General features: G+C 40.0%; 1 protein-coding gene across 1 annotated transcript; it reads right to left on the bottom strand.

Moving 5' to 3' along the window:
• Positions 1–709: 709 nt before the first annotated feature.
• Positions 710–12,822, bottom strand: PTPN1 (protein tyrosine phosphatase non-receptor type 1). The gene is made up of 8 exons (XM_075846808.1): positions 12,696–12,822; positions 10,067–10,167; positions 9,604–9,702; positions 8,682–8,816; positions 7,715–7,924; positions 3,319–3,480; positions 2,265–2,497; positions 710–1,420 (listed from the first exon to the last, which is right to left on the bottom strand). Exons 2-8 carry the CDS (start codon positions 10,100–10,102, stop codon positions 1,219–1,221), a joined length of 1,077 nt encoding a protein of 358 aa, XP_075702923.1. The 5' UTR covers positions 10,103–10,167; positions 12,696–12,822; the 3' UTR covers positions 710–1,218.
• Positions 12,823–25,926: the final 13,104 nt, after the last annotated feature.

Here is a 25,926-nt window from a genome sequence, read left to right as displayed (position 1 = left end):
CAACTCCTCCCCTTCCAAACGGTGTTGGTTACACAACCCAACACAATATACGGTGTATAAATGCAAAGGGCAAGAAAAAAAAAAAAAAAGCTTATAAAAAATAAAAAACAGACACAACAGTCATAGAGTAGACCGACAGACCTTCCGACACTGCGGTGATACGTGAAGCCCAACGCACCCCGGCTCAGCCCCAACAAAGTGGTTTATTACTCCCCGAGCACCGATGGTGAGATCGAAGAACAGTCATGACCCAAACGACGGCTCTGCTGGCGGAGGGACATTGTTTATCAGCGGCCGGTAAAACACGTAGGGTAAAGGGATGGACTAGCACTCCAGTTCTGAGGCACCATACGGTTGAAATGCTGGTGGATCTATCGTATTGTAAGAGGAAAGTATCAGTCAGGACTACAGGAGAGCACGACCAACCCAAGTCCAACGTGTAAGACAAAATGGTAAAAAAAAATTTTGGCCTACCCTGAGCGAAAACAAAAAATAACAAAGCTACAAAACATGGAAATGACGATGAAGCTTCTGTAACAGATACACGGAGGACACGTGCCAGGCTCAGCCCACAAGATTCCAATACCAAAAAGAGGGAAAATAATCTATACAATGTCTCAACTTCACCCCCCGATAGTCAAAACTTATATTAATACAAATGACGCCCCCCCCCCCAGAGAGAAAATAAAAAATACATTCCTCTGATGTGTTTATTTTTTTTTTCTTTTATTCCAGGTTATGGGGGAGGGGGGCGGCTTCTTGGTTGTCCAATAAAAAGGAACCATGTGGTTGCGAGACAAAAAAAAAAAGGGACAAGCTTTATACAAACCGCTTGCGATTCAGGTAAAATGGAACAGAAGGAAATAAAAGGCATCGACTCTCGCATCCTCTTAAAAACAGACGAGGAGAAAAAAAAAAAAAACCTGGCCAAAAAGAAACAACAATGTGTTGTCATCACGATTTTATTCCAAAAAGAAAAAAAATATAATATTTATATAGAGATATATTTGGCATTATCTGTGTTTACTCCTGAATAGATGTAGAAATGCCCTGAGAAGTGAGGAATCTCTCCGCGGGGTGTCAGGGCTCGGAGACACCGTTAGTGCATTGAGACTGCAACTGTAAAAGCTTCGCTCAGCTCCTTCTCCTCATTTGGTTCCAAATACGTCTCACTTGCTCCTGGTGATGAAGTCGGATGTAGACTGGGCAGAGTGTTCGTTAATGGTACCAGACCCTGTAGCAGAGGATCGCCCCCACGGTCAGCACTGTGAACACACATACGTTTAGCGCCCACGATTTCCATTCCTGGCTGTCGTTACGGTCGTCAGAGTTGTCCGGTTTGGTCGTCTCTTCAGGGTCGGATGAGGGAGGGATCTGGTCGGGGACGTTTCTCCTTCTCACCTCAGTGTCAGGACAAATGCTGCAAGAAAGAGGCAGAAAAGTAAACAGATTAATGGGGGTCATTTAGCAGAAGGACCCTCAAAAACTGCATTTCTCAGCAAAAATTTGCAACAGTTAAATCTCCATAAAAGTAACTTTATAAATCCTCTGCTTTACTCATCCTGTACTAATCCGAGCTTACATCCTGTATTATACTCCAGAGCTGCACTCACTATTCTGCTGGTGGAGTCACTGTGTACATACATTACATTACTTATCCTGTACTGATCCTGAGTTATATGCTGTATTATTCTCCAGAGCTGCACTCACTATTCTGCTGGTGGAGTCACTGTGTACACACATTACATTACTTATCCTGTACTGATCCTGAGTTACATCCTGTATTATACTCCAGAGCTGCACTCACTATTCTGCTGGTGGAGTCACTGTGTACATACATTACATTACTTATCCTGTACTGATCCTGAGTTACATCCTGTATTATACTCCAGAGCTGCACTCACTATTCTGCTGGAGGAGTCACTGTGTACATACATTACATTACTTATCCTGTACTGGTCCTGAGTTATATCCTGTATTATACTCCAGAGCTGCACTCACTATTCTGCTGGTGGAGTCACTGTGTACATACATTACATTACGTATCCTGAACTGATCCTGAGTTATATCCTGTATTATGCACCAGAGTTGCACTCACTATTCTGCTGGAGGAGTCACTGTGCACATACATTACTTATCCTGAGTTACATCCTGTATTATACTCCAGAGCTGCACTCACTATTCTGCTGGTAGAGCCAATGTGCACATACATAAAATTACTTATCCATTACTGATCCTGGTGATCAGATCCTGGGATCTCCTACCTGTCTACAGGAGGCTGAGCAGTCAGGTGAACTTTGCCATCAGGAATGCTCTCCTCCACCACACTGACCGCTCTTCTTATAACTTCTTCCACCACCTGCTGAGAGAAGAACTCCGGCTGGTCATGCATGCGCCCATTCAAAGTCTCAGATGTACGTTTTGGGGGTCTGGGTGGAGGCGGGGTGTGCTCTGGAGGAGGGTCCATGTCTTCATTAGACAATTCTTTCCATTGTTCCTGCAGCAGAAATAGAAGAAGTCATCAATAAAGCTCTGCTAAATGCTCAATCTCCAGAGCTGCACTCACTATTCTGCTGGTGGAGTCACTGTGTACATACATTACATTACATATCCTGTACGGATCCTGAGTTACATCCTGTATTATACTCCAGAGCTGTACTCACTATTCTGCTGGTGGAGTCACTGTGTACATACATTACATTACTTATTCTGCACTGATCCGGAGTTACATCCTGTAGTATATTCCAGAGCTGCACTCACTATTCTGCTGGTAGAGTCACTGTGTACATACATTACATTACTTATCCTGTACGGATCCTGAGTTACATCCTGTATTATACTCCAGAGCTGCACTCACTATTCTGCTGGTGGAGTCACTGTGTACATACATTACTTATCCTGTACTGATCCTGAGTTACATCCTGTATTATACTCCAGAGCTGCGCTCACTATTCTGCTGGTGGAGTCACTGTGTACATACATTACATTACTTATCCTGTACTGATCCTGAGTTACATCCTGTATTATACTCCAGAGCTGCACTCACTATTCTGCTGGTGGAGTCACTGTGTACATACATTACTTATACGCAGATCCTTGCCTCTATTCTTCTACCTCTTTAAATAAGTTGGTCCCGGCAGACTGTGCAGCCACTGGGGGCTCATTCATCAGCCAACACAAAACAACCAATCAGAAGAGTCATCCAATGTCATATGACTGCACATTCCTATCGCGCTCCTCAGGATTCACATCTTATGACAACCTAAACCCACAAGGCGGTATAATGCGGAGGGGAGCGCCGCTCTCGTGACCCCTGACCTGCACCGATGAGTCCCCCATGATGAACTTGGCCCCCTCGATCACCGCCAGGTATGAGAATCGCAGCTGATCCGCCGTCTGGATGAGACCCATTCTGCATTTTCTCATTTCCAGTAAGACCTGCTTAATATCCACTGAAGACGGATCTTTCCTCCTGTCCATCTGCAAGTAAAAGAAGAAAATAAATAACGTCTTGTGGTCGGCAGCGCACGGCGAACGCTGCCAGACGAGTCCTTACAGGAAGTGAATGGAAACCACGGAACACCATGTTATTTATCTCTCCACTCCTGATATGTCGGATCATGAGACGACGCGGCGACTGGTAACACATACTGACCGATGACCCTTAAAGCGGATCTGTCACTAGTTTAGTAATGTCCGACCTCCTGGATAATGTGATCGGCGCCGTCACACTGATAATGATGGCGAAAATTGTGTCCCAAAAAGTTTATTATTTTAGAAGTTCTGAGCTTTTTTTTATAAATATGAAAATGAGGCTTTACTAGACAAGTGGGAGGTGACCGCAGCGATTCTCTGGAGGTGGAGCCTCCTCACAGCCTCTGACCTATCAGGATGAAGCTGCTTCACACAGTGTGAGACCGAGGCTGGAGGAAGGGGGATCACACAAAACAGCCAGATCTCCGGCTGAGGACCACCTAGAGCAGCGGATCTGGTGTCATATGAAAGATGAGATTCTAATCCGCAGTTCTCGCTGTGACACAACCGGAGGGATCACCAGTTGAATACACAGTCGGGAATGGAAGCTTTATACTATAAGATCACGCTGTGGAAGAGGGAGAAGCTGTATGCTGATTGGACAGGGGAGAAGCTGTATGCTGATTGGACAGGGGAGAAGCTGTATGCTGATTGGACAGGGGAGAAGCTGTATAGGATTGGTCAGGGGAGAAGCTGTATATGATTGGTCAGGGGTGAAGCTGTATATGATTGGACAGCGTCATACTGAAAACATGACTCCGCCCAGAGTGAAAAGAAAGAGTCTCCTCCCATTCGGCTATGAGAGCCACATTATTATATTTAGAAAAATGCTCAGAACTTTGCAAATAATAAACGTTTTTGAAAAAATCTCACATTGTAGTTATCAGCATCACAGCGACTATTAGATTAGTCAGGAGATCGGGAATTAATAAACTGCTGGCAGATCCTCTTTAAGATTATGTTCACATAGGGCCGATACGCTGCCTAAAAGTACACCGCGTATTCGCCCTGACGCCCTGCAGCGAGTTCCGGATGAAAAACTGCACAGAAAAAAACCACACATACTTAGGCCTCATCCACACGACCGTATTTTTTCCCTCCCGTAAATACAGTTCCATTGTCACACGTTTTTTAACCCGTATTCTACCCGTATTTACGGACACGTAGAAAAAGGGGCGGCTGTAAATTATGTCACATGATCGCTCAGACTCCATTTTCTCTGCTTCTCTTTATTCAAAAATTGAAATCCCCTGACGTCGCTTAGCAACGCTCCCGTAATTACGGGAGCTCTATAGACTTCTATGGCCTGCCCTTGCCGAATTTACGGCCTGAAATAGGACACGTTCTATTTTTCAACGGCCCGGGCACCTTCCCGTACGCAAACGGGAAGGTACCCGTGGCCAACAGAAGTCGATGGGCCCGTAATTAAGGTCGTGTGCATGGGGCCTTACCCTCGGACGTCCTGCAGCCCGGCCTCCTGGGATGACGTTTCATCCCATGTGATCGCTGCAGCCTGCGATTGGCCTGTGATTGGCTGCAGCCGTCACATGGGCTGAAACGTCATCCCAGGAGGCTGGTCTAGATGAATTGGCACAGAATTCTGGGTAAGTATAAGATTTAGTTTTTTTTCTGAGTTGCGATTTTTGCAGCGGTATCGCAGCATTTCTGCCTCAAAATCACGACATCTGCTATTTGTTGCGGCTTTTACCTCCACATTAAATGCAATGGAGAAAATGCGCAACACAAAAGCAGCGATTACACAAACGCAATGGACATATCCCCAGTTGAACATTGCATTACTTATCTGGGTATCAGAATAGGGATGGTGCCGGACACCCTGTATGGCCTAAATTATCCCCCGTTAATTAAAAAAATACAAGCGGAACTCACTAGATGGGGCCAATTGACGTTGTCCCTCCTGGGAAGATGCCATCTGATTAAGATGGTTAGCTTCCCCAGATTGCTATACCCCTTTCAAACAATCCCTCTCTTATTGAAGCATGTGGATGTCTCTAAACTGACGGCCTCATTCACTAAATTTATATGGGCAGGAAAAAGGCCTCGCATCGCACTTACCAAGCTCATGATGGGTAAACAAGAAGGAGGTGTGAACTTTCCGAATGTCAGGGGTTATAACGTGGCTTGTCTTTTTCGTCATGTAGTAGATGCAACTTAGATCTGGAAGGGGAGTATGCCTCACCCTGGAACCTGAAAGCTTTGTTACATTGTAGAATCGCTTCTCTTCCGTGCCGTCTCAAAACCTCCATTGTATTGAGAGATACAGTCCTAGCTTGGAAAGTGGTACGCAAGCAGTTTGGGTTACCTCACCTGGTATCGAAATATATGCCGTTGAGCGGACACCCGGAATTTTTACCGGGAGTAGGCAAAGGGGACGGATTTGCCTCATGGGGGAGGGTAGGCATTGACAACGCAGGGGATCTTATGCACAGAGGAAAGGAGGTGGTTAACTGGGGAGGAAATTACCACTAAACTCAGACCCATAGAAGGTAGGGTCAATTTTTTACAAATACTTTAGGTACGAGCATTTTGCACCTCCAGGCTCAGGGATGTGAGTAAGGAAGCGACCTCGCACACTCTGGATGAGGTCATGGGTCCAACAACTGGGCGGGCGACCATTTCAGGAATGTATAGAGCACTGAGAGATGGTTTTGTTCGTCCGCAATCAAGGATTAGTTTTAAAAGCTGGGAACGGTGGACTCAGGATCCAGGTATAGGAGAGATCATACTGGGGGGTTGGGAGACGGTACGGAAGAGTGTGATAAATGAGAGCTGGAGGGAAACCTATTTTAAGTTGATGCATTCAGCTATATATGGCTTTAATATTCTGCCTTCACAATCCTTCCCTGACCGCATTACGTGTTGCCCCAAATGCAATACACCTCTGACGAATTTATGGCATGGAGTGTGGGGGTGTGTACATACGAAACGATTTTGGGGGATGGTACAAAAATATATTGAGGATCATTGGAAAGCGAACCTCCCACTGACGCCTCAAGCGCTACTATTCTATCAGGCGCGGCCGCCAGAGGAAGAGGGTGTTCGAGGAGTGAGATCACCTCCAGCGCTGGTGCACACGATTCTACTGGTAGCCTTGAGATGCCTGCTGAGTAAATGGTTAGAGGCAGACATGCCGGGGTTAGAACTGATTGTGTCGCGGCTGAAACAGTTATTAGTTCTTGAGAGGGCGGAGGTGGAAAGGCGGAAGGAAACGGGAACCAAGAAGCTATTTGATAAGTGGCAAATATTCATAGAATCGCAATGTACAGCAGCCGAAATAGCGGAAATTGTTAAGCCTTTCCAGCATACAAAGTGGTACTGCACGCAGCTCTTGGCAGGCACTTTAGGGGGGTTGCAACTCTGAACCAGCTGGGGGAAAAAGGATGAGTAGAAACTCATTGATGACCTAGGTCGTGTCGGGGTTGGGGGAAGTCATGTTTTCGGTCCATCTGAAGATAGACACTTATGCCATGTTCATGTGTTTATATGTTATGTTGAATTTAATTCAAAGTTAATCCCATGACAGTAGCGTGCTGCGCACTCATGATGTAACGGTTACGTGAAATGTTTGTAAGAAAATGTGAAAACTGATAATAAAAAAGATATATTTTTTAAAAAAACGCAATGGACAAGCTGCGAAATAAAAAACCGCACCGCAGGTCAGTTTATGAAAGAATTTTCGGCGTTTTTTTTCCGCAGAATGTGGAGGAGATTCGTTCAGATCATCGGCTCTGCTGCTGTATTACTCTGCAGGTTTTCTGTAAGGAAATCCATTGTGGAAAACCCGCAGTATTTACGATACGTGTGAACCCGGCCTGATCGTGGATTCACAGCTCAATCACCTCGATCTCAATCTCCAGACCTGTGCAGGTCCCAGAGGTCGTCCCGCGCCAATCACTAGGCTATGACATGCCGTAACATCCTATGGTGGGAAAACCGTAAGATCATGCGGGCACAGGAGCCTTAACGGCCAGGAGAAAAAAAAACCTCCACTGTTTAACCCCTTTGGTAATTACGGACGCAATCATCGGTACATTTAAAAAAACACAATTACAACATGGCGGAACTGCTGTTTTTTTTATCTCCGGACGTGTTCCCGGTCTCATTTCTTTTGCTCCTCGGAACAGAGAATCCTCCATTATTCCTCCTGCAAATCACTCACCAACAATAAGCAGGTGTCCGCCAGACAGAAGGTGCCGGAGCGTCCGATGCCAGCGCTGCAGTGCACCACAATGGGCCCGTGCTCAGGGTTCAGAGATCCCGATTCCCGCACCTTAAACAAGAAGTTGAGGAACGAGGCTGGAGACTCTGGGACCCCGAAGTCCGGCCACGTGGTGTAATGAAAGTGCAGGATCTCCCTGGTCTCCTGTGTCTGAAAAACAAAAGGTGCGGAGGGTGAGGGCAGCGCCGGCGGAGGAGGAGTAACAGAGCAGGGGCAAAACAATCACATACTTTGTTGTTCAAGTCCTTCCGATATTCAAGACCTCTGCTTGCTGACACAGGTGTACAGCTTGTTACAGTGTATCAAAGCTTGTAACGAGCTGTGCACCTGTGAGGGAATGTAAACAGGTTTTTTTTTAGAAAAGTCTGGACCCAGTGACCACTCAAGATGAGGCACACAGATAACGGTCCCGCAGGAGTCAGCCGGGTCCACGCTGCGCACGGGTCAAATTTGGAGACTATATTTGGATTATTAGAATTTTTGGCCATTTTCCATAGAACTGACATCTACATAACAATCACGTCCAGGAAACCTAAATCGAATTAGTGCAGAGTGCGGGGGTGGGGCAGAGAGCGGGGGCGGGGCGGCTGCAGAGAGCGGGGGCGGGCGGCTGCAGAGAGCGGGGGCGGGGCGGCTGCAGAGAGCGGGGGCGGCTGCAGAGAGCGGGGGCGGCTGCAGAGAGCGGGGGCGGGGCGGCTGCAGAGAGCGGGGGCGGGGCGGCTGCAGAGAGCGGGGGCGGGGCGGCTGCAGAGAGCGGGGGCGGGGCGGCTGCAGAGAGCGGGGGCGGGGCGGCTGCAGAGAGCGGGGGCGGGGCGGCTGCAGAGAGCAGGGGCGGGGCGGCTGCAGAGAGCGGGGGCGGGGCGGCTGCAGAGCAGGGGTGGGGGTTCAGCGTCGCCTCCGCACTTACACTGAGGTTCTCCAGCTGCAGGACCCGGATTGTGTAATAGGATTTGACGTCCTCGGAGAGAAGAGTTAATTTCAGGTTTGTGTCTTCAAACATCATGGGGTCGTCGTCCTTGGGCCAGTACTGCGCGCACTTTATCTACGGGGAAAGGAAAAACATTAGAAGTCCTCAGACCTTCTGTAAAGCTGCGTCCCCCCCCCAAATCACAAATCTATATGGTAAGAAGATCAGCCCCGTGCTCCCCGTGAGGTGTTTCTATAGTCAGGGAGATCTGCCATTCAGAAGTCTGAGAAAGCCGGGTGACATATTGCGAGCCATATTGGTGATCAACTAGTTGTCCCACAGACTGGAGGGAAGGCGGAGCCCGTGCCGGACATCTTACTGGGTGGAGTCACATTTACATTTCTTCTTTCCTTGAGATTAGCTGGGATTCCCAACTATTGACCTGAGGCTGCTTTATACTCATCACACCCAGCCCCCGACAACGGGAACACGGACCCATCCCCCATCTTATAGGATTCAGGCCCTGAGCTGCCCCCAACCCCGGGAACACTGACCCATCCCCCATCTTATAGGATTCACCCCTTGAGCTGCCCCCCGCAGACGACACTGGGTTTAGTGAAGCTCCTTGGTCTAGGGTTATAGGGGTCCTTGGTTTGGGGCAATCACTTTTGGTTAGAAGGATTCCTCAATAATAAGAACAGGTCTCGCTGCATTGACCCCCCAGTGATCAGCTGTGGAGGAATCCATCAGCCATTGTTCTATCCCCCTGCAGCACCTCCACTGGGGATGAGAACTATTACACCGGCTGTCAGTGCATTGAATGGACGTGAAGGGTCCTCTGTTTTGTAGCTGCTATTAGGGGGACACACATAATAACAATATAATAATGTCACCCGCACCCGGGGCGAGGCGCGATACTCACGGATCCCTTCTCGATGACTCTGTTCAGCATGACGACCCCGCAGCTTTTCTGCTCCCAGACCATCTCCCAGAAATGTCCGCAGGTGTTGGGTAACGGTCCCTGCACAGCGACAAGATGGTGTTAAAATACTGTACTGAGCGAGAGAAGAAGGCAGCAAACATAGCAGAGCTGAAGATGTGCAGGACCACAACCAGCGACCTGCAAGGGAAGGGAGTGGGGGAGGAGGCCACGGGACCTCAAAAAACGTTGTACCCGGGAGCGACAGTAACGTATACAACAATCCTGAGTGGGGATCCCACGTCCATGGCTGAGGGTCCCGTGCAGCCGCCCCCTTAACTATTACCTGTCCGGCCCACCAGTGGCGTGGACGCTCCCGGTTGAGGTCACTGGTAAGTTTTCGTTTACGTGAAAAACCGCGCGCCGGGAGGAGACGCAGGTAAAATCTGCCGCGGCCAGCGCTCACCTGAGTCAATATATAGCTCCTCTGAGCCTCCTCCATCTTGATTAGACTGGCGTTAATATAATCATTGTCCTCGCGGCGCAGCTTTATCCGGCTGTGGTCAACTGCAAGAGAAATCAACCCAAGAGTCAGACGATCGCTGCAAATCTCATCAGCGAAGGACGAGCGGCGCCTCAAAACGCAACGCACAACACCCGAGATACATCCACTGAGAAATGTATCCAACTCTGCACATGTATCTGACTGACTGCTGAGATGCATTCTACAGGGCCAGACATTACATTAGGCTGAGTAATGGAGTCAGAAAGCTTAGATACAGACTCTAAAATGTATCTAAACCGCCTGTCAGATACACCTCTATTACAAGTAAGGGAGAACCCCTCCACTGCAGGAACGTGGCCAGGACTTGCGGAAGTTTCCGGTCTTATCTGTTTATTATTTTCATCGCTGCAAATAACTGAAGCCAGGAAATCTGCAGAATGTGGTTTACAAGATTTCCAGAGAAATCTTCCCCGGTAAATGTCATCACGTCCCTCATGCGACTGAGGCAATATCCTAGAGACGCCGGCCCTGGTTGCCCCCGCAGCTTTAGATAAAGGGGCAGAATAATTAGTGACCCCCCTAATGTTACACTCATTGTAGATCAGTGCTCTGCAACCTGCGTCTCTCTGGCTGCTGTCAAACTACAACTCCCAGCATGTCCTGTCAGCTGCAGCAGAGCATTGTGGGAGACATGACGGCGCAGACTCCTCATCGCCGTCACCAAAAGTTACCTCTCCATAGAACAATTGGCTTTACATGTCACTGTGCCGCCCTGTCAGCGCAGGAAAGCACTCCCGTTTACATTAAGAGACCTAGAACCCGTCCTGACCTCATCCTACTCACACAGCTGAAGGTTTGTTACAATGTATCAGTGCAGATAGGAGCGATCAGCCTGGAGTCAGGACAGGAGAAGGTGTGCACTGCTGTGTTTTAGCTACACTGATATAATGTAACAAGCTCATCAGCTGTGTGAGCAGGACAAGGGCAGGTTTGCAGACCGTGCAATTAGAAAAATAATGTTATCATTCATTGACAGATGCAGAGATCTTGAAATAGCTACATTACAAGCTTTGCATAAGACGGGACAGGTTTAATGTCAATGTCAGGTCTGCTGCATGCTATGGTCAGAGGGTTAGATTATGGGGTGTGAATTAACCCTGTGTGGGGTGAATAGTGCAGAATAGAAGATGACGCGCCCGTGATGCCCCAGTGAAACAGAGCGGGAGACAGCGGTGTAGAGCTTCAGCTCTGCTCAACAGGTTCACACTACATCATTCTGCTGAGCAGATCCTGAGCGAAACAGAAATATTTATTTAGCTACCGCTGGATGGGCCAAATCATCATGAGATCAACTTCACACCAATTTCTAGACCACTGATTGCTGTCAGGAATAGAAAACCTTTAATGTTTAAAGGGGTTTACCAGCCACTAAAAGTTTAAGACCTATCCTCAGGAAAGGCCATCAATAGCTGATGGATCGGGGATCAACTTTTGGGAGCCCCGACCATCAGCTGTTTTGAAGGGGGTGCAGAGCTCGTACAAGTGCTGCCTCCCCGTCACTTCTTCGTGCTCAGAGTCGATTGTCAGGTATTGCTGCCTGTTCCTCCATTGAAGTGAATGGCATAAGTCGGCTGCAATACCCGTGAATCGCCGCTCTCCTGAGGAGAGGCCATCAACTTTTAGTGGCTGGAAGACCCCTTTAAATCCAGAGGCTGGAGACCTGCAAAGACCAGTCCTGCTCACTGTATTTTGCCTGTATTTTGTTACAATGTATCCAGTGCATACAATCCTGTGAGGTAAACGTGGACTCCAGCCTGATACATTTGACCTACTATGATACATTGTAACAAACTATCAGGACAGGAGAGAGATTTGTGCTGCTGATGTGTATAGCTCACATGGTCAATGGTCTTCGACTGTCACGGGATGCTGGGAGTAGTAGTTTCATAAAGCTGCAGTGCCATAGATCGGGGATCACATGTATAGACTGATTACAATGATAGCGAACCCTCAGCTGGTTGAAGCATCTTGACCAGAAGAGTTTTCAGCTGTTTGATGTAAATAATCACGGTTTCCATTCACTGACAGCCAGCAGAAATCTAGACAATGGTTAGGAACAGAAAGATAATGGAAAGTTGCAGAATCTTCATGGAAAACAGCAGCAGAAAGGTCTGCAGTGAAGGGTCGGCTCCACGTAGTGATGCGCATCCCTTATCTGTCCATCTAACGAGGAGCAGACACCAGACATCTGCCAACTTCTAATGCTCCGACCTTTGTGTCTGCACCTCAGGCTCTCAACCCACACAAATGTTCAGTTTTCCTGCAGCGCCACCACAGGGGAAATGCAGCATTACACAGCGTCCATAGACATAAGTGTTGTCTGTGTAATACAGGACAGGTCCTCCAGCGACGCTCTATGTGAGCGCTCTGCACTCTGCCCGAGAGAGCAGGATCCTGAACAGCGGAATTACCCTGAATTCTCTAATAGGGTGAATAATAGGAGATTCCTAAACGAAACAACACCCTTTAATAATAATTGAATAATTCTGCAATAGAAGGACGACGTGCTGCAGTCAGTGCGGACACTTACATGGACTGACGTCTCTGTAGCGGTTGCGGGTCTTGTTCTCGAGCTTTCGAGCCACTTTACACGGATAGTCGCTGGCTTCATGCCGAATGTCCTGCAAAAGAAAACGGAAAACGTCACAGAACGATGGCGAAAATCCTCACAAATATTCCAGCGCTGGACAATCTGCTCATTATGGCAGGAAGAATTTATAACAGATCATCAGATACTGCAGAAATAATCTTATACCTAGGGGGGCAGTATTATAGTCGTTATATTCTTGTATATAGGGGCAGTATTATAGTAGTTATATTCTTGTATATAGGGGGCAGTATTATAGTAGTTATATTCTTGTATATAGGGGGCAGTATTATAGTAGTTATATTCTTGTATATAGGGGGCAGTATTATAGTAGTTATATTCTTGTATATAGAGGCAGTATTATAGTAGTTATATTCTTGTATATAGGAGCAGTATTATAGTAGTTATATTCTTGTATATAGGGGCAGTATTATAGTAGTTATATTCTTGTATATAGGAGCAGTATTATAGTAGTTATAGTCTTGTATATAGGAGCAGTATTATAGTAGTTATATTCTTGTATATAGGGGGCAGTATTATAGTCGTTATATTCTTGTATATAGGGGCAGTATTATAGTAGTTATATTCTTGTATATAGGGGGCAGTATTATAGTAGTTATATTCTTGTATATAGGAGCAGTATTATAGTAGTTATATTCTTGTATATAGGAGCAGTATTATAGTAGTTATATTCTTGTATATAGGGGCAGTATTATAGTAGTTATATTCTTGTATATAGGAGCAGTATTATAGTAATTATATTCTTGTATATAGGGGGCAGTATTATAGTAGTTATATTCTTGTATATAGGAAGCAGTATTATAGTAGTTATATTCTTGTATATAGGGTGCAGTATTATAGTAGTTATATTCTTGTATATAGGGGGCAGTATTATAGTAGTTATATTCTTGTATATAGGGGGCAGTATTATAGTCGTTATATTCTTGTATATAGGGGCAGTATTATAGTAGTTATATTCTTGTATATAGGGCAGTATTATAGTAATTATATTCTTGTATATAGTGGCAGTATTATAGTAGTTATATTCTTGTATATAGGGGCAGTATTATAGTAGTTATATTCTTGTATATAGGGGCAGTATTATAGTAGTTATATTCTTGTATATAGGAGCAGTATTATAGTAGTTATATTCTTGTATATAGGAGCAGTATTATAGTAGTTATATTCTTGTATATAGGGGCAGTATTATAGTAGTTATATTCTTGTATATAGGGAGCAGTATTATAGTAATTATATTCTTGTATATAGGGGGCAGTATTATAGTAGTTATATTCTTGTATATAGGAAGCAGTATTATAGTAGTTATATTCTTGTATATAGGGTGCAGTATTATAGTAGTTATATTCTTGTATATAGGGGGCAGTATTATAGTAGTTATATTCTTGTATATAGGGGGCAGTAATATAGTAGTTATATTCTTGTATATAGGAGCAGTATTATAGTAGTTATATTCTTGTATATAGGGGCAGTATTATAGTGGTTATATTCTTGTATATAGGGGCAGTATTATAGTAGTTATATTCTTGTATATAGGAGGCAGTATTATAGTAGTTATATTCTTGTATATAGGGGGCAGTATTATAGTCGTTATATTCTTGTATATAGGGGCAGTATTATAGTAGTTATATTCTTGTATATAGGGGGCAGTATTATAGTAGTTATATTCTTGTATATAGGGGCAGTATTATGGTAGTTATATTCTTGTATATAGGAGCAGTATTATAGTAGTTATATTCTTGTATATAGGGGGCAGTATTATAGTAGTTATATTCTTGTATATAGGAGCAGTATTATAGTAGTTATATTCTTGTATATAGGGGGCAGTATTATAGTAGTTATATTCTTATATAGGGGCAGTATTATAGTAGTTATATTCTTGTATATAGGAGCAGTATTATAGTAGTTATATTCTTGTATATAGGGGGCAGTATTATAGTAGTTATATTCTTGTATATAGTGGCAGTATTATAGTAGTTATATTCCTGTATATAGGAGCAGTATTATAGTAGTTATATTCTTGTATATAGGAGTAGTATTATAGTAGTTATATTCTTGTATAGAGGGGGCAGTATTATAGTAGTTATATTCTTGTATATAGGGGCAGTATTATAGTAGTTATATTCTTGTATATAGGGGGCAGTATTATAGTAGTTATATTCTTGTATATAGAGGGCAGTATTATAGTAGTTATATTCTTGTATATAGGGGGCAGTATTATAGTAGTTATATTCTTGTATATAGGAGCAGTATTATAGTAGTTATATTCTTGTATATAGGAGTAGTATTATAGTAGTTATATTCTTGTATATAGAGGGCAGTATTGCAGTATTATAGTAGTTATATTCTTGTATATAGGGGGCAGTATTATAGTAGTTATATTCTTGTATAAAGGAGCAGTATTATAGTAGTTATATTCTTGTATATAGGGGGCAGTATTATAGTAGTTATATTCTTGTATATAGGGGGCAGTATTATAGTAGTTATATTCTTGTATATAGGGGGCAGTATTATAGTAGTTATATTCTTGTATATAGGGGGCAGTATTATAGTAGTTATATTCTTGTATATAGGGGGCAGTATTATAGTAGTTATATTCTTGTATATAGTGGCAGTATTATAGTAGTTATATTCTTGTATATAGGGGGCAGTATTATAGTAGTTATATTCTTGTATATAGGAGCAGTATTATAGTAGTTATATTCTTGTATATAGGGGCAGTATTATAGTAGTTATATTCTTGTAAATAGGGAGCAGTATTATAGTAGTTATATTCTTGTATATAGGGGGCAGTATTATAGTAGTTATATTCTTGTATATAGGAGCAGTATTATAGTAGTTATATTCTTGTATATAGGGGGCAGTATTATAGTAGATATATTCTTGTATATAGGGGGCAGTATTATAGTAGATATATTCTTGTATATAGGGAGCAGTATTATAGTAGTTATATTCTTGTATATAGGGGGCAGTATTATAGTAGTTATATTCTTGTATATAGGAGCAGTATTATAGTAGATATATTCTTGTATATAGGGAGCAGTATTATAGTAGTTATATTCTTGTATATAGGGGCAGTATTATAGTAGTTATATTCTTGTATATAGGGGGCAGTATTATAGTAGTTATAGTCTTGTATATAGGAGCAGTATTATAGTAGTTATATTCTTGTATATAGGGGGCAGTATTATAGTAGTTATATTCTTGTATATAGGGGGCAGTATTATAGTAGTTATATTCTTGTATATAGGGGGCAGTATTATAGTAGTTATATTCTTGTATATAGGGGCAGTATTATAGTAGTTATATTCTTGTATATAGGAGTAGTATTATAGTAGTTATATTCTTGTATATAGGGGGCAGTATTATAGTAGTTATATTCTTGTATATAGGAGCAGTATTATAGTAGTTATATTCTTGTATATAGGAGCAGTATTATAGTAGTTATATTCTTGTATATAGGAGCAGTATTATAGTAGTTATAGTCTTGTATATAGGAGCAGTATTATAGTAGTTATAGTCTTGTATATAGGAGCAGTATTATAGTAGTTATATTCTTGTATATAGGGGGCAGTATTATAGTAGTTATATTCTTGTATATAGGGGGCAGTATTATAGTAGTTATATTCTTGTATATAGGGGGCAGTATTATAGTAGTTATATTCTTGTATATAGGGGCAGTATTATAGTAGTTATAGTCTTGTATATAGGAGCAGTATTATAGTAGTTATATTCTTGTATATAGGGGGCAGTATTATAGTAGTTATATTCTTGTATATAGGGGGCAGTATTATAGTAGTTATATTCTAGTATATAGGGGCAGTATTATAGTAGTTATATTCTTGTATATAGGGAGAAGTATTATAGTAGTTATATTCTTGTATATAGGGGCAGTATTATAGTAGTTATATTCTTGTATATAGGGGCAGTATTATAGTAGTTATATTCTTGTATATAGGGGGCAGTATTATAGCAGTTATATTCTTGTATATAGGGATCAGTATTATAGCAGTTATATTCTTGTATATAGGGGGCAGTATTATAGTAGTTATATTCTAGTATATAGGGGCAGTATTATAGTAGTTATATTCCTGTATATAGGGAGCAGTATTATAGTAGTTATATTCTTGTATATAGGGGGCAGTATTATAGTAGTTATATTCTTGTATATAGGGGCAGTATTATAGTAGTTATATTCTTGTATATAGGGGGCAGTATTATAGTAGTTATATTCTTGTATATAGGGGCAGTATTATAGTAGTTATATTCTTGTATATAGGGAGCAGTATTATAGTAGTTATATTCTTGTATATAGGAGGCAGTATTATAGTAGTTATATTCTTGTATATAGCGGGCAGTATTATAGTAGTTATATTCTTGTATATAGGAGTAGTATTATAGTAGTTATATTCTTGTATATAGGAGCAGTATTATAGTAGTTATATTCTTGTATATAGGGGGCAGTATTATAGTAGTTATATTCTTGTATATAGGGGGCAGTATTATAGTAGTTATATTCTTGTATATAGGGGGCAGTATTATAGTAGTTATATTCTTGTATATAGGGGCAGTATTATAGTAGTTATAGTCTTGTATATAGGAGCAGTATTATAGTAGTTATATTCTTGTATATAGGGGGCAGTATTATAATAGTTATATTCTTGTATATAGGGGGCAGTATTATAGTAGTTATATTCTTGTATATAGGAGCAGTATTATAGTAGTTATAGTCTTGTATATAGGGGGCAGTATTATAGTAGTTATATTCTTGTATATAGGGGGCAGTATTATAGTAGTTATATTCTTGTATATAGGGGGCAGTATTATAGTAGTTATATTCATGTATATAGGGGCAGTATTATAGTAGTTATATTCTTGTATATAGGGGGCAGTATTATAGTAGTTATATTCTTGTATATAGGGGCAGTATTATAGTAGTTATATTCTTGTATATAGGGAGCAGTATTATAGTAGTTATATTCTTGTATATAGGAGGCAGTATTATAGTAGTTATATTCTTGTATATAGCGGGCAGTATTATAGTAGTTATATTCTTGTATATAGGAGTAGTATTATAGTAGTTATATTCTTGTATATAGGAGCAGTATTATAGTAGTCATATTCTTGTATATAGGGGGCAGTATTATAGTAGTTATATTCTTGTATATAGGGGGCAGTATTATAGTAGTTATATTCTTGTATATAGGGGGCAGTATTATAGTAGTTATATTCTTGTATATAGGGGCAGTATTATAGTAGTTATAGTCTTGTATATAGGAGCAGTATTATAGTAGTTATATTCTTGTATATAGGGGGCAGTATTATAATAGTTATATTCTTGTATATAGGGGGCAGTATTATAGTAGTTATATTCTTGTATATAGGGGCAGTATTATAGTAGTTATATTCTTGTATATAGGGGGCAGTATTATAATAGTTATATTCTTGTATATAGGGGGCAGTATTATAGTAGTTATATTCTTGTATATAGGGGCAGTATTATAGTAGTTATATTCTTGTATATAGGGGGCAGTATTATAGTAGTTATATTCTTGTATATAGGGGGCAGTATTATAGCAGTTATATTCTTGTATATAGGGATCAGTATTATAGCAGTTATATTCTTGTATATAGGGGGCAGTATTATAGTAGTTATATTCTTGTATATAGGGGCAGTATTATAGTAGTTATATTCTTGTATATAGGGAGCAGTATTATAGTAGTTATATTCTTGCATATAGGGGGCAGTATTATAGTAGTTATATTCTTGTATATAGGGAGCAGTATTATAGTAGTTATATTCTTGTATATAGGGGCAGTATTATAGTAGTTATATTCTTGTATATAGGGGCAGTATTATAGTAGTTATATTCTTGTATATAGGGGGCAGTATTATAGTAGTTATATTCTTGTATATAGGGGCAGTATTATAGTAGTTATATTCTTGTATATAGGGAGCAGTATTATAGTAGTTATATTCTTGTATATAGGAGGCAGTATTATAGTAGTTATATTCTTGTATATAGGGGCAGTATTATAGTAGTTATATTCTTGTATATAGGGGCAGTATTATAGTAGTTATATTCTTTTATATAGAGGCAGTATTATAGTAGTTATATTCTTGTATATAGGGGCAGTATTATAGTAGTTATATTCTTTTATATAGAGGCAGTATTATAGTAGTTATATTCTTGTATATAGGGGCAGTATTATAGTAGTTATATTCTTGTATATAGGGGCAGTATTATAGTAGTTATATTCTTGTATATAGGGGCAGTATTATAGTAGTTATATTCTTGTATATAGAGGCAGTATTATAGTAGTTATATTCTTGTATATAGGGGCAGTATTATAGTAGTTATATTCTTTTATATAGAGGCAGTATTATAGTAGTTATATTCTTGTATATAGGGGCAGTATTATAGTAGTTATATTCTTGTATATAGGGGCAGTATTATAGTAGTTATATTCTTGTATATAGGGGCAGTATTATAGTAGTTATATTCTTGTATATAGGGGCAGTTTTATAGTAGTTATATTCTTGTATATAGGGGCAGTATTATAGTAGTTATATTCTTGTATATAGGAGCAGTATTATAGTAGTTATATTCTTGTATATAGGGGGCAGTATTATAGTAGTTATATTCTTGTATATAGGGGCAGTATTATAGTAGCTATATTCTTGTATATAGACGCAGTATTATAGTAGTTATATTCTTGTATATAGACGCAGTATTATAGTAGTTATATTCTTGTATATAGGGGGCAGTATTATAGTAGTTATATTCTTGTATATAGGAGCGGTATTATAGTAGTTATATTCTTGTATATAGGAGCAGTATTATAGTAGTTATAGTCTTGTATATAGGGGGCAGTATTATAGTAGTTATATTCTTGTATATAGGGAGCAGTATTATAGTAGTTATATTCTTGTATATAGGGGCAGTATTAAAGTAGTTATATTCTTGTATATAGGGGCAGTATTATAGTAGTTATATTCTTGTATATAGGGAGCAGTATTATAGTAATTATATTCTTGTATATAGGGAGCAGTATTATAGTAGTTATATTCTTGTATATAGGAGCAGTATTATAGTAGTTATATTCTTGTATATAGACGCAGTATTATAGTAGTTATATTCTTGTATATAGGGGGCAGTATTATAGTAGTTATATTCTTGTATATAGGAGCGGTATTATAGTAGTTATATTCTTGTATATAGGAGCAGTATTATAGTAGTTATATTCTTGTATATAGGGGCAGTATTATAGTAGTTATATTCTTGTATATAGGGAGCAGTATTATAGTAGTTATATTCTTGTATATAGGAGGCAGTATTATAGTAGTTATATTCTTGTATATAGCGGGCAGTATTATAGTAGTTATATTCTTGTATATAGGAGTAGTATTATAGTAGTTATATTCTTGTATATAGGAGCAGTATTATAGTAGTTATATTCTTGTATATAGGGGGCAGTATTATAGTAGTTATATTCTTGTATATAGGGGGCAGTATTATAGTAGTTATATTCTTGTATATAGGGGGCAGTATTATAGTAGTTATATTCTTGTATATAGGGGCAGTATTATAGTAGTTATAGTCTTGTATATAGGAGCAGTATTATAGTAGTTATATTCTTGTATATAGGGGGCAGTATTATAATAGTTATATTCTTGTATATAGGGGGCAGTATTATAGTAGTTATATTCTTGTATATAGGGGCAGTATTATAGTAGTTATATTCTTGTATATAGGGGGCAGTATTATAGTAGTTATATTCTTTTATATAGGGGCAGTATTATAGTAGTTATATTCTTGTATATAGGGGCAGTATTATAGTAGTTATATTCTTGTATATAGGGGGCAGTATTATAGCAGTTATATTCTTGTATATAGGGATCAGTATTATAGCAGTTATATTCTTGTATATAGGGGGCAGTATTATAGTAGTTATATTCTTGTATATAGGGGCAGTATTATAGTAGTTATATTCTTGTATATAGGGAGCAGTATTATAGTAGTTATATTCTTGCATATAGGGGGCAGTATTATAGTAGTTATATTCTTGTATATAGGGAGCAGTATTATAGTAGTTATATTCTTGTATATAGGGGCAGTATTATAGTAGTTATATTCTTGTATATAGGGGGCAGTATTATAGTAGTTATATTCTTGTATATAGGGGCAGTATTATAGTAGTTATATTCTTGTATATAGGGAGCAGTATTATAGTAGTTATATTCTTGTATATAGGAGGCAGTATTATAGTAGTTATATTCTTGTATATAGGGGCAGTTTTATAGTAGTTATATTCTTGTATATAGGGGCAGTATTATAGTAGTTATATTCTTGTATATAGGGGCAGTATTATAGTAGTTATATTCTTGTATATAGGGGCAGTATTATAGTAGTTATATTCTTGTATATAGAGGCAGTATTATAGTAGTTATATTCTTGTATATAGGGGCAGTATTATAGTAGTTATATTCTTTTATATAGAGGCAGTATTATAGTAGTTATATTCTTGTATATAGGGGCAGTATTATAGTAGTTATATTCTTGTATATAGGGGCAGTATTATAGTAGTTATATTCTTGTATATAGGGGCAGTATTATAGTAGTTATATTCTTGTATATAGGGGCAGTTTTATAGTAGTTATATTCTTGTATATAGGGGCAGTATTATAGTAGTTATATTCTTGTATATAGGAGCAGTATTATAGTAGTTATATTCTTGTATATAGGGGGCAGTATTATAGTAGTTATATTCTTGTATATAGGGGCAGTATTATAGTAGCTATATTCTTGTATATAGACGCAGTATTATAGTAGTTATATTCTTGTATATAGACGCAGTATTATAGTAGTTATATTCTTGTATATAGGGGGCAGTATTATAGTAGTTATATTCTTGTATATAGGAGCGGTATTATAGTAGTTATATTCTTGTATATAGGAGCAGTATTATAGTAGTTATAGTCTTGTATATAGGGGGCAGTATTATAGTAGTTATATTCTTGTATATAGGGAGCAGTATTATAGTAGTTATATTCTTGTATATAGGGGCAGTATTAAAGTAGTTATATTCTTGTATATAGGGGCAGTATTATAGTAGTTATATTCTTGTATATAGGGAGCAGTATTATAGTAATTATATTCTTGTATATAGGGAGCAGTATTATAGTAGTTATATTCTTGTATATAGGGAGCAGTATTATAGTAGTTATATTCTTGTATATAGGAGCAGTATTATAGTAGTTATATTCTTGTATATAGACGCAGTATTGTAGTAGTTATATTCTTGTATATAGGGGGCAGTATTATAGTAGTTATATTCTTGTATATAGGAGCGGTATTATAGTAGTTATATTCTTGTATATAGGAGCAGTATTATAGTAGTTATATTCTTGTATATAGAGGGCAGTATTATAGTAGTTATATTCTTGTATATAGGGGCAGTATTATAGTAGTTATATTCTTGTATATAGGGGGCAGTATTATAGTAGTTATATTCTTGTATATAGGGGCAGTATTATAGTAGTTATATTCTTGTATATAGGGGGCAGTATTATAGTAGTTATATTCTTGTATATAGGGGCAGTATTATAGTAGTTATATTCTTGTATATAGGAGCAGTATTATAGTAGTTATATTCTTGTATATAGGGGCAGTATTATAGTAGTTATATTCTTGTATATAGGGAGCAGTATTATAGTAATTATATTCTTGTATATAGGGAGCAGTATTATAGTAGTTCTATTCTTGTATATAGGGGGCAGTATTATAGTAGTTATATTCTTGTATATAGGAGCAGTATTATAGTAGTTATATTCTTGTATATAGGAGCAGTATTATAGTAGTTATATTCTTGTATATAGGAGGCAGTATTATAGCAGTTATATTCTTGTACATACAGAGCAGTAATAAATTGTGTAATAAATATGAGTAGACTAGAGACTCCGCTGCTATAGTAGAAAACTTGTGGAACGCACACGATTTCCAAAGCATGCAAATCAGGTCACGTGACTCAATTACCAAGTTCTGCTAGGAATTAACAAATGTAACTTCATATAAAACTCCAGTTATAAATGACGGCAGGAACTTTAAAGGGGACGTTGCCATTTCTGCACCTAATATCATAAGGGTTATTTAAGTTAACGAAAGATTTTGGTAAGTATATTGCAATCATGTGTCTTTGGGACACTAAATATCATCGTGTGCATAAATGACGCATGTATGAGAGACCCAACAGTAATAGAAGAAAAACGGAGCAGGAAGATTGAGCAAGGCGGCACATTCCGCAAAGCTCAGCACAACTTCCTGCAACAGACCAGAAAAAAAGGAAACAACGTTCATCCATAGAGCTCTTCTAAAAGTCTAAGAAACACAAGATGGTAAACTGCCCCCCCCCCCTCCAAATATATCAAAACTATGCGGACCCTTATATGACATGCTGATCAAATTGGTCAATACACCCCCAGCTAAGCGGAGCTTCTATAATGCCGGGGGGCAGTTAGTTTTCCTTACAGATGACTGTAGAGTGACTGGTATGAAGACAACACTTTCCAGATTGCTAATCACCAGAGCAAGATCTGTGCAGACACTGAACAATCAGGGAATGCTGGGAGTTTTCAGCTCTTGTCTGCAGAATAGTGAGTGCAGCTCTGGAGTATAATACAGGATATAACTCAGGATCAGTACAGGATAAGTAATGTAATGTATATACACAGTGACCCCACCAGCAGAATAGTGAGTGCAGCTCTGGAGTATAATACAGGATATAACTCAGGATCAGTACAGGATAAGTAATGTATGTACACAGTGACTCCACCAGCAGAATAGTGAGTGCAGCTCTGGAGTATAATACAGGATATAACTCAGGATCAGTACAGGATAAGTAATGTATGTACACAGTGACTCCACCAGCAGAATAGTGAGTTCAGCTCTGGAGTATAATACAGGATGTAACTCAGGATCAGCACAGGATAAGTAATGTCATGTATGTACACAGTGACTCCACCAGCAGAATAGTGAGTGCAGCTCTGGAGTATAATACAGGATATAACTCAGGATCAGTACAGGATAAGTAATGTAATGTATGAACACAGTGACTCCACCAGCAGAATAGTGAGTGCAGCTCTGGAGTATAATACAGGCTATAACTCAGGATCAGTACAGGATAAGTAATGTAATGTATGAACACAGTGACTCCACCAGCAGAATAGTGAGTGCAGCTCTGGAGTATAATACAGGCTATAACTCAGGATCAGTACAGGATAAGTAATGTAATGTATGTACACAGTGACTCCATCAGCAGAATAGTGAGTACAGCTCTGGAGTATAATACAGGATATAACTCAGGATCAGTACAGGATAAGTAATGTAATGTATGTACACAGTGACTCCACCAGCAGAATAGTGAGGTCAGCTCTGGAGTATAATACAGGATATAACTCAGGATCAGTACAGGATAAGTAATGTATGTACACAGTGACTCCACCAGCAGAATAGTGAGTGCAGCTCTGGAGTATAATACAGGATCAGTACAGGATAAGTAATGTAATGTATGTACACAGTGACCCCACCAGCAGAATAGTGAGTGCAGCTCTGGAGTATAATACAGGATATAACTCAGGATCAGTACAGGATAAGTAATGTAATGTATATACACAGTGACTCCACCAGCAGAATAGTGAGTGCAGCTCTGGAGTATAATACAGGATGTAACTCAGGATCAGTACAGGATAAGTAATGTAATGTACACAGTGACCCCACCAGCAGACTAGTGAGTGCAGCTCTGGAGTATAATACAGGATGTAACTCAGGATCAGTACAGGATAAGTAATGTAATGTATGTACACAGTGACTCCACCAGCAGAATAGTGAGTGCAGCTCTGGAGTATAATACGGGATATAACTCAGGATCAGTACAGGATAAGTAATGTAATGTATGTACACAGTGACTCCACCAGCAGAATAGTGAGTGCAGCTCTGGAGTATAATACGGGATATAACTCAGGATCAGTACAGGATAAGTCATGTAATGTATGTACACAGTGACTCCACCAGCAGAATAGTGAGTGCAGCTCTGGAGTATAATACGGGATATAACTCAGGATCAGTACAGGATAAGTCATGGAATTTATTTATAAAGTGACTGCACTTATGTTGTGAAATGCTATTAATGGGGATTTAGAAACGGAGCTGATGAGGTGTTCACTTTTTTCATTACCTTTTTCCACGGCAGTCAACAACAGAACAAAAAAACACAACAGGTAACATGAGGGTAAGGAGCGCACAGCGGGGGTTGTGAGGAGGATCTGGCACTCTCCACACGTTACTATAGGACCGGAACGTCGTGTTCGGACATGTAGCGAATCAACCAGCCTTTCAATTTGGGTATACGGAGACTGTACGCCATTTCTATCTTTAAGTTTTTTAGCGGTGAATAAACATTCATAATCTCCTGTTGGAGTCCGTACACCTGACAGCTGCTGCTATCGTTACAAAGTCGCTGCTGTCATGACACCGCTCTTAATAGATGATAATCTTATTCACCAATCTACTTTCCAGGAATAGAAATGTCATCATGTTCTACTGAGAAGTCGACTTCTTGTGGTTTTACAGCAAGTTCCAGTAACTTCACTGCTTCAGTCTTAAAGGGGAAGCATCCTCAATTCTCACGATAAACCGGGACCACCCTCCGAATCTAGAGCGTTATAACCGTGCGGGAGCGTTATAACCGGATGATGTCCGTCACACATATAATATAAATGTCTCTGGAGGTTCATACAGTAGTGATCATGGGGGGCAGCGAGGGTTATAGCCTTACTGAAGAAGACTACAGTTAGTCTCCCCCCAGCCTAACATGGCTGATAACAGGAAGCAATAGATAGAATGAATTGCACCTATCTACTACCGACTCTCCTATCGTGGTCTTGCTGTTCCGTGTCGCCCTCTGATATGTAATACAAACTGCTGAGAGGAGCGGGGGATGGGAGGCGACAACTGCGCCGACCTCATTTTTGCCTCCAAGACGTAAGAAAAGTAAAGTAGAAAGATGGCAATAAATAGAACCGCGCCGTGCACTCAGGGAATTTCCTCCGAATTTTGTAGTAACCCCCAACCATTTCCCCCGCGTGGTGTAGGTGCCG

The sequence above is a fragment of the Rhinoderma darwinii genome, chromosome 13 (genome assembly GCF_050947455.1).
Source record: "Rhinoderma darwinii isolate aRhiDar2 chromosome 13, aRhiDar2.hap1, whole genome shotgun sequence".
Classification (NCBI taxonomy): domain Eukaryota; kingdom Metazoa; phylum Chordata; class Amphibia; order Anura; family Rhinodermatidae; genus Rhinoderma; species Rhinoderma darwinii.
The sequence above is the reverse complement of the archived record's forward strand: the minus strand, read 5'-3'. Positions and strand labels throughout refer to the sequence as shown.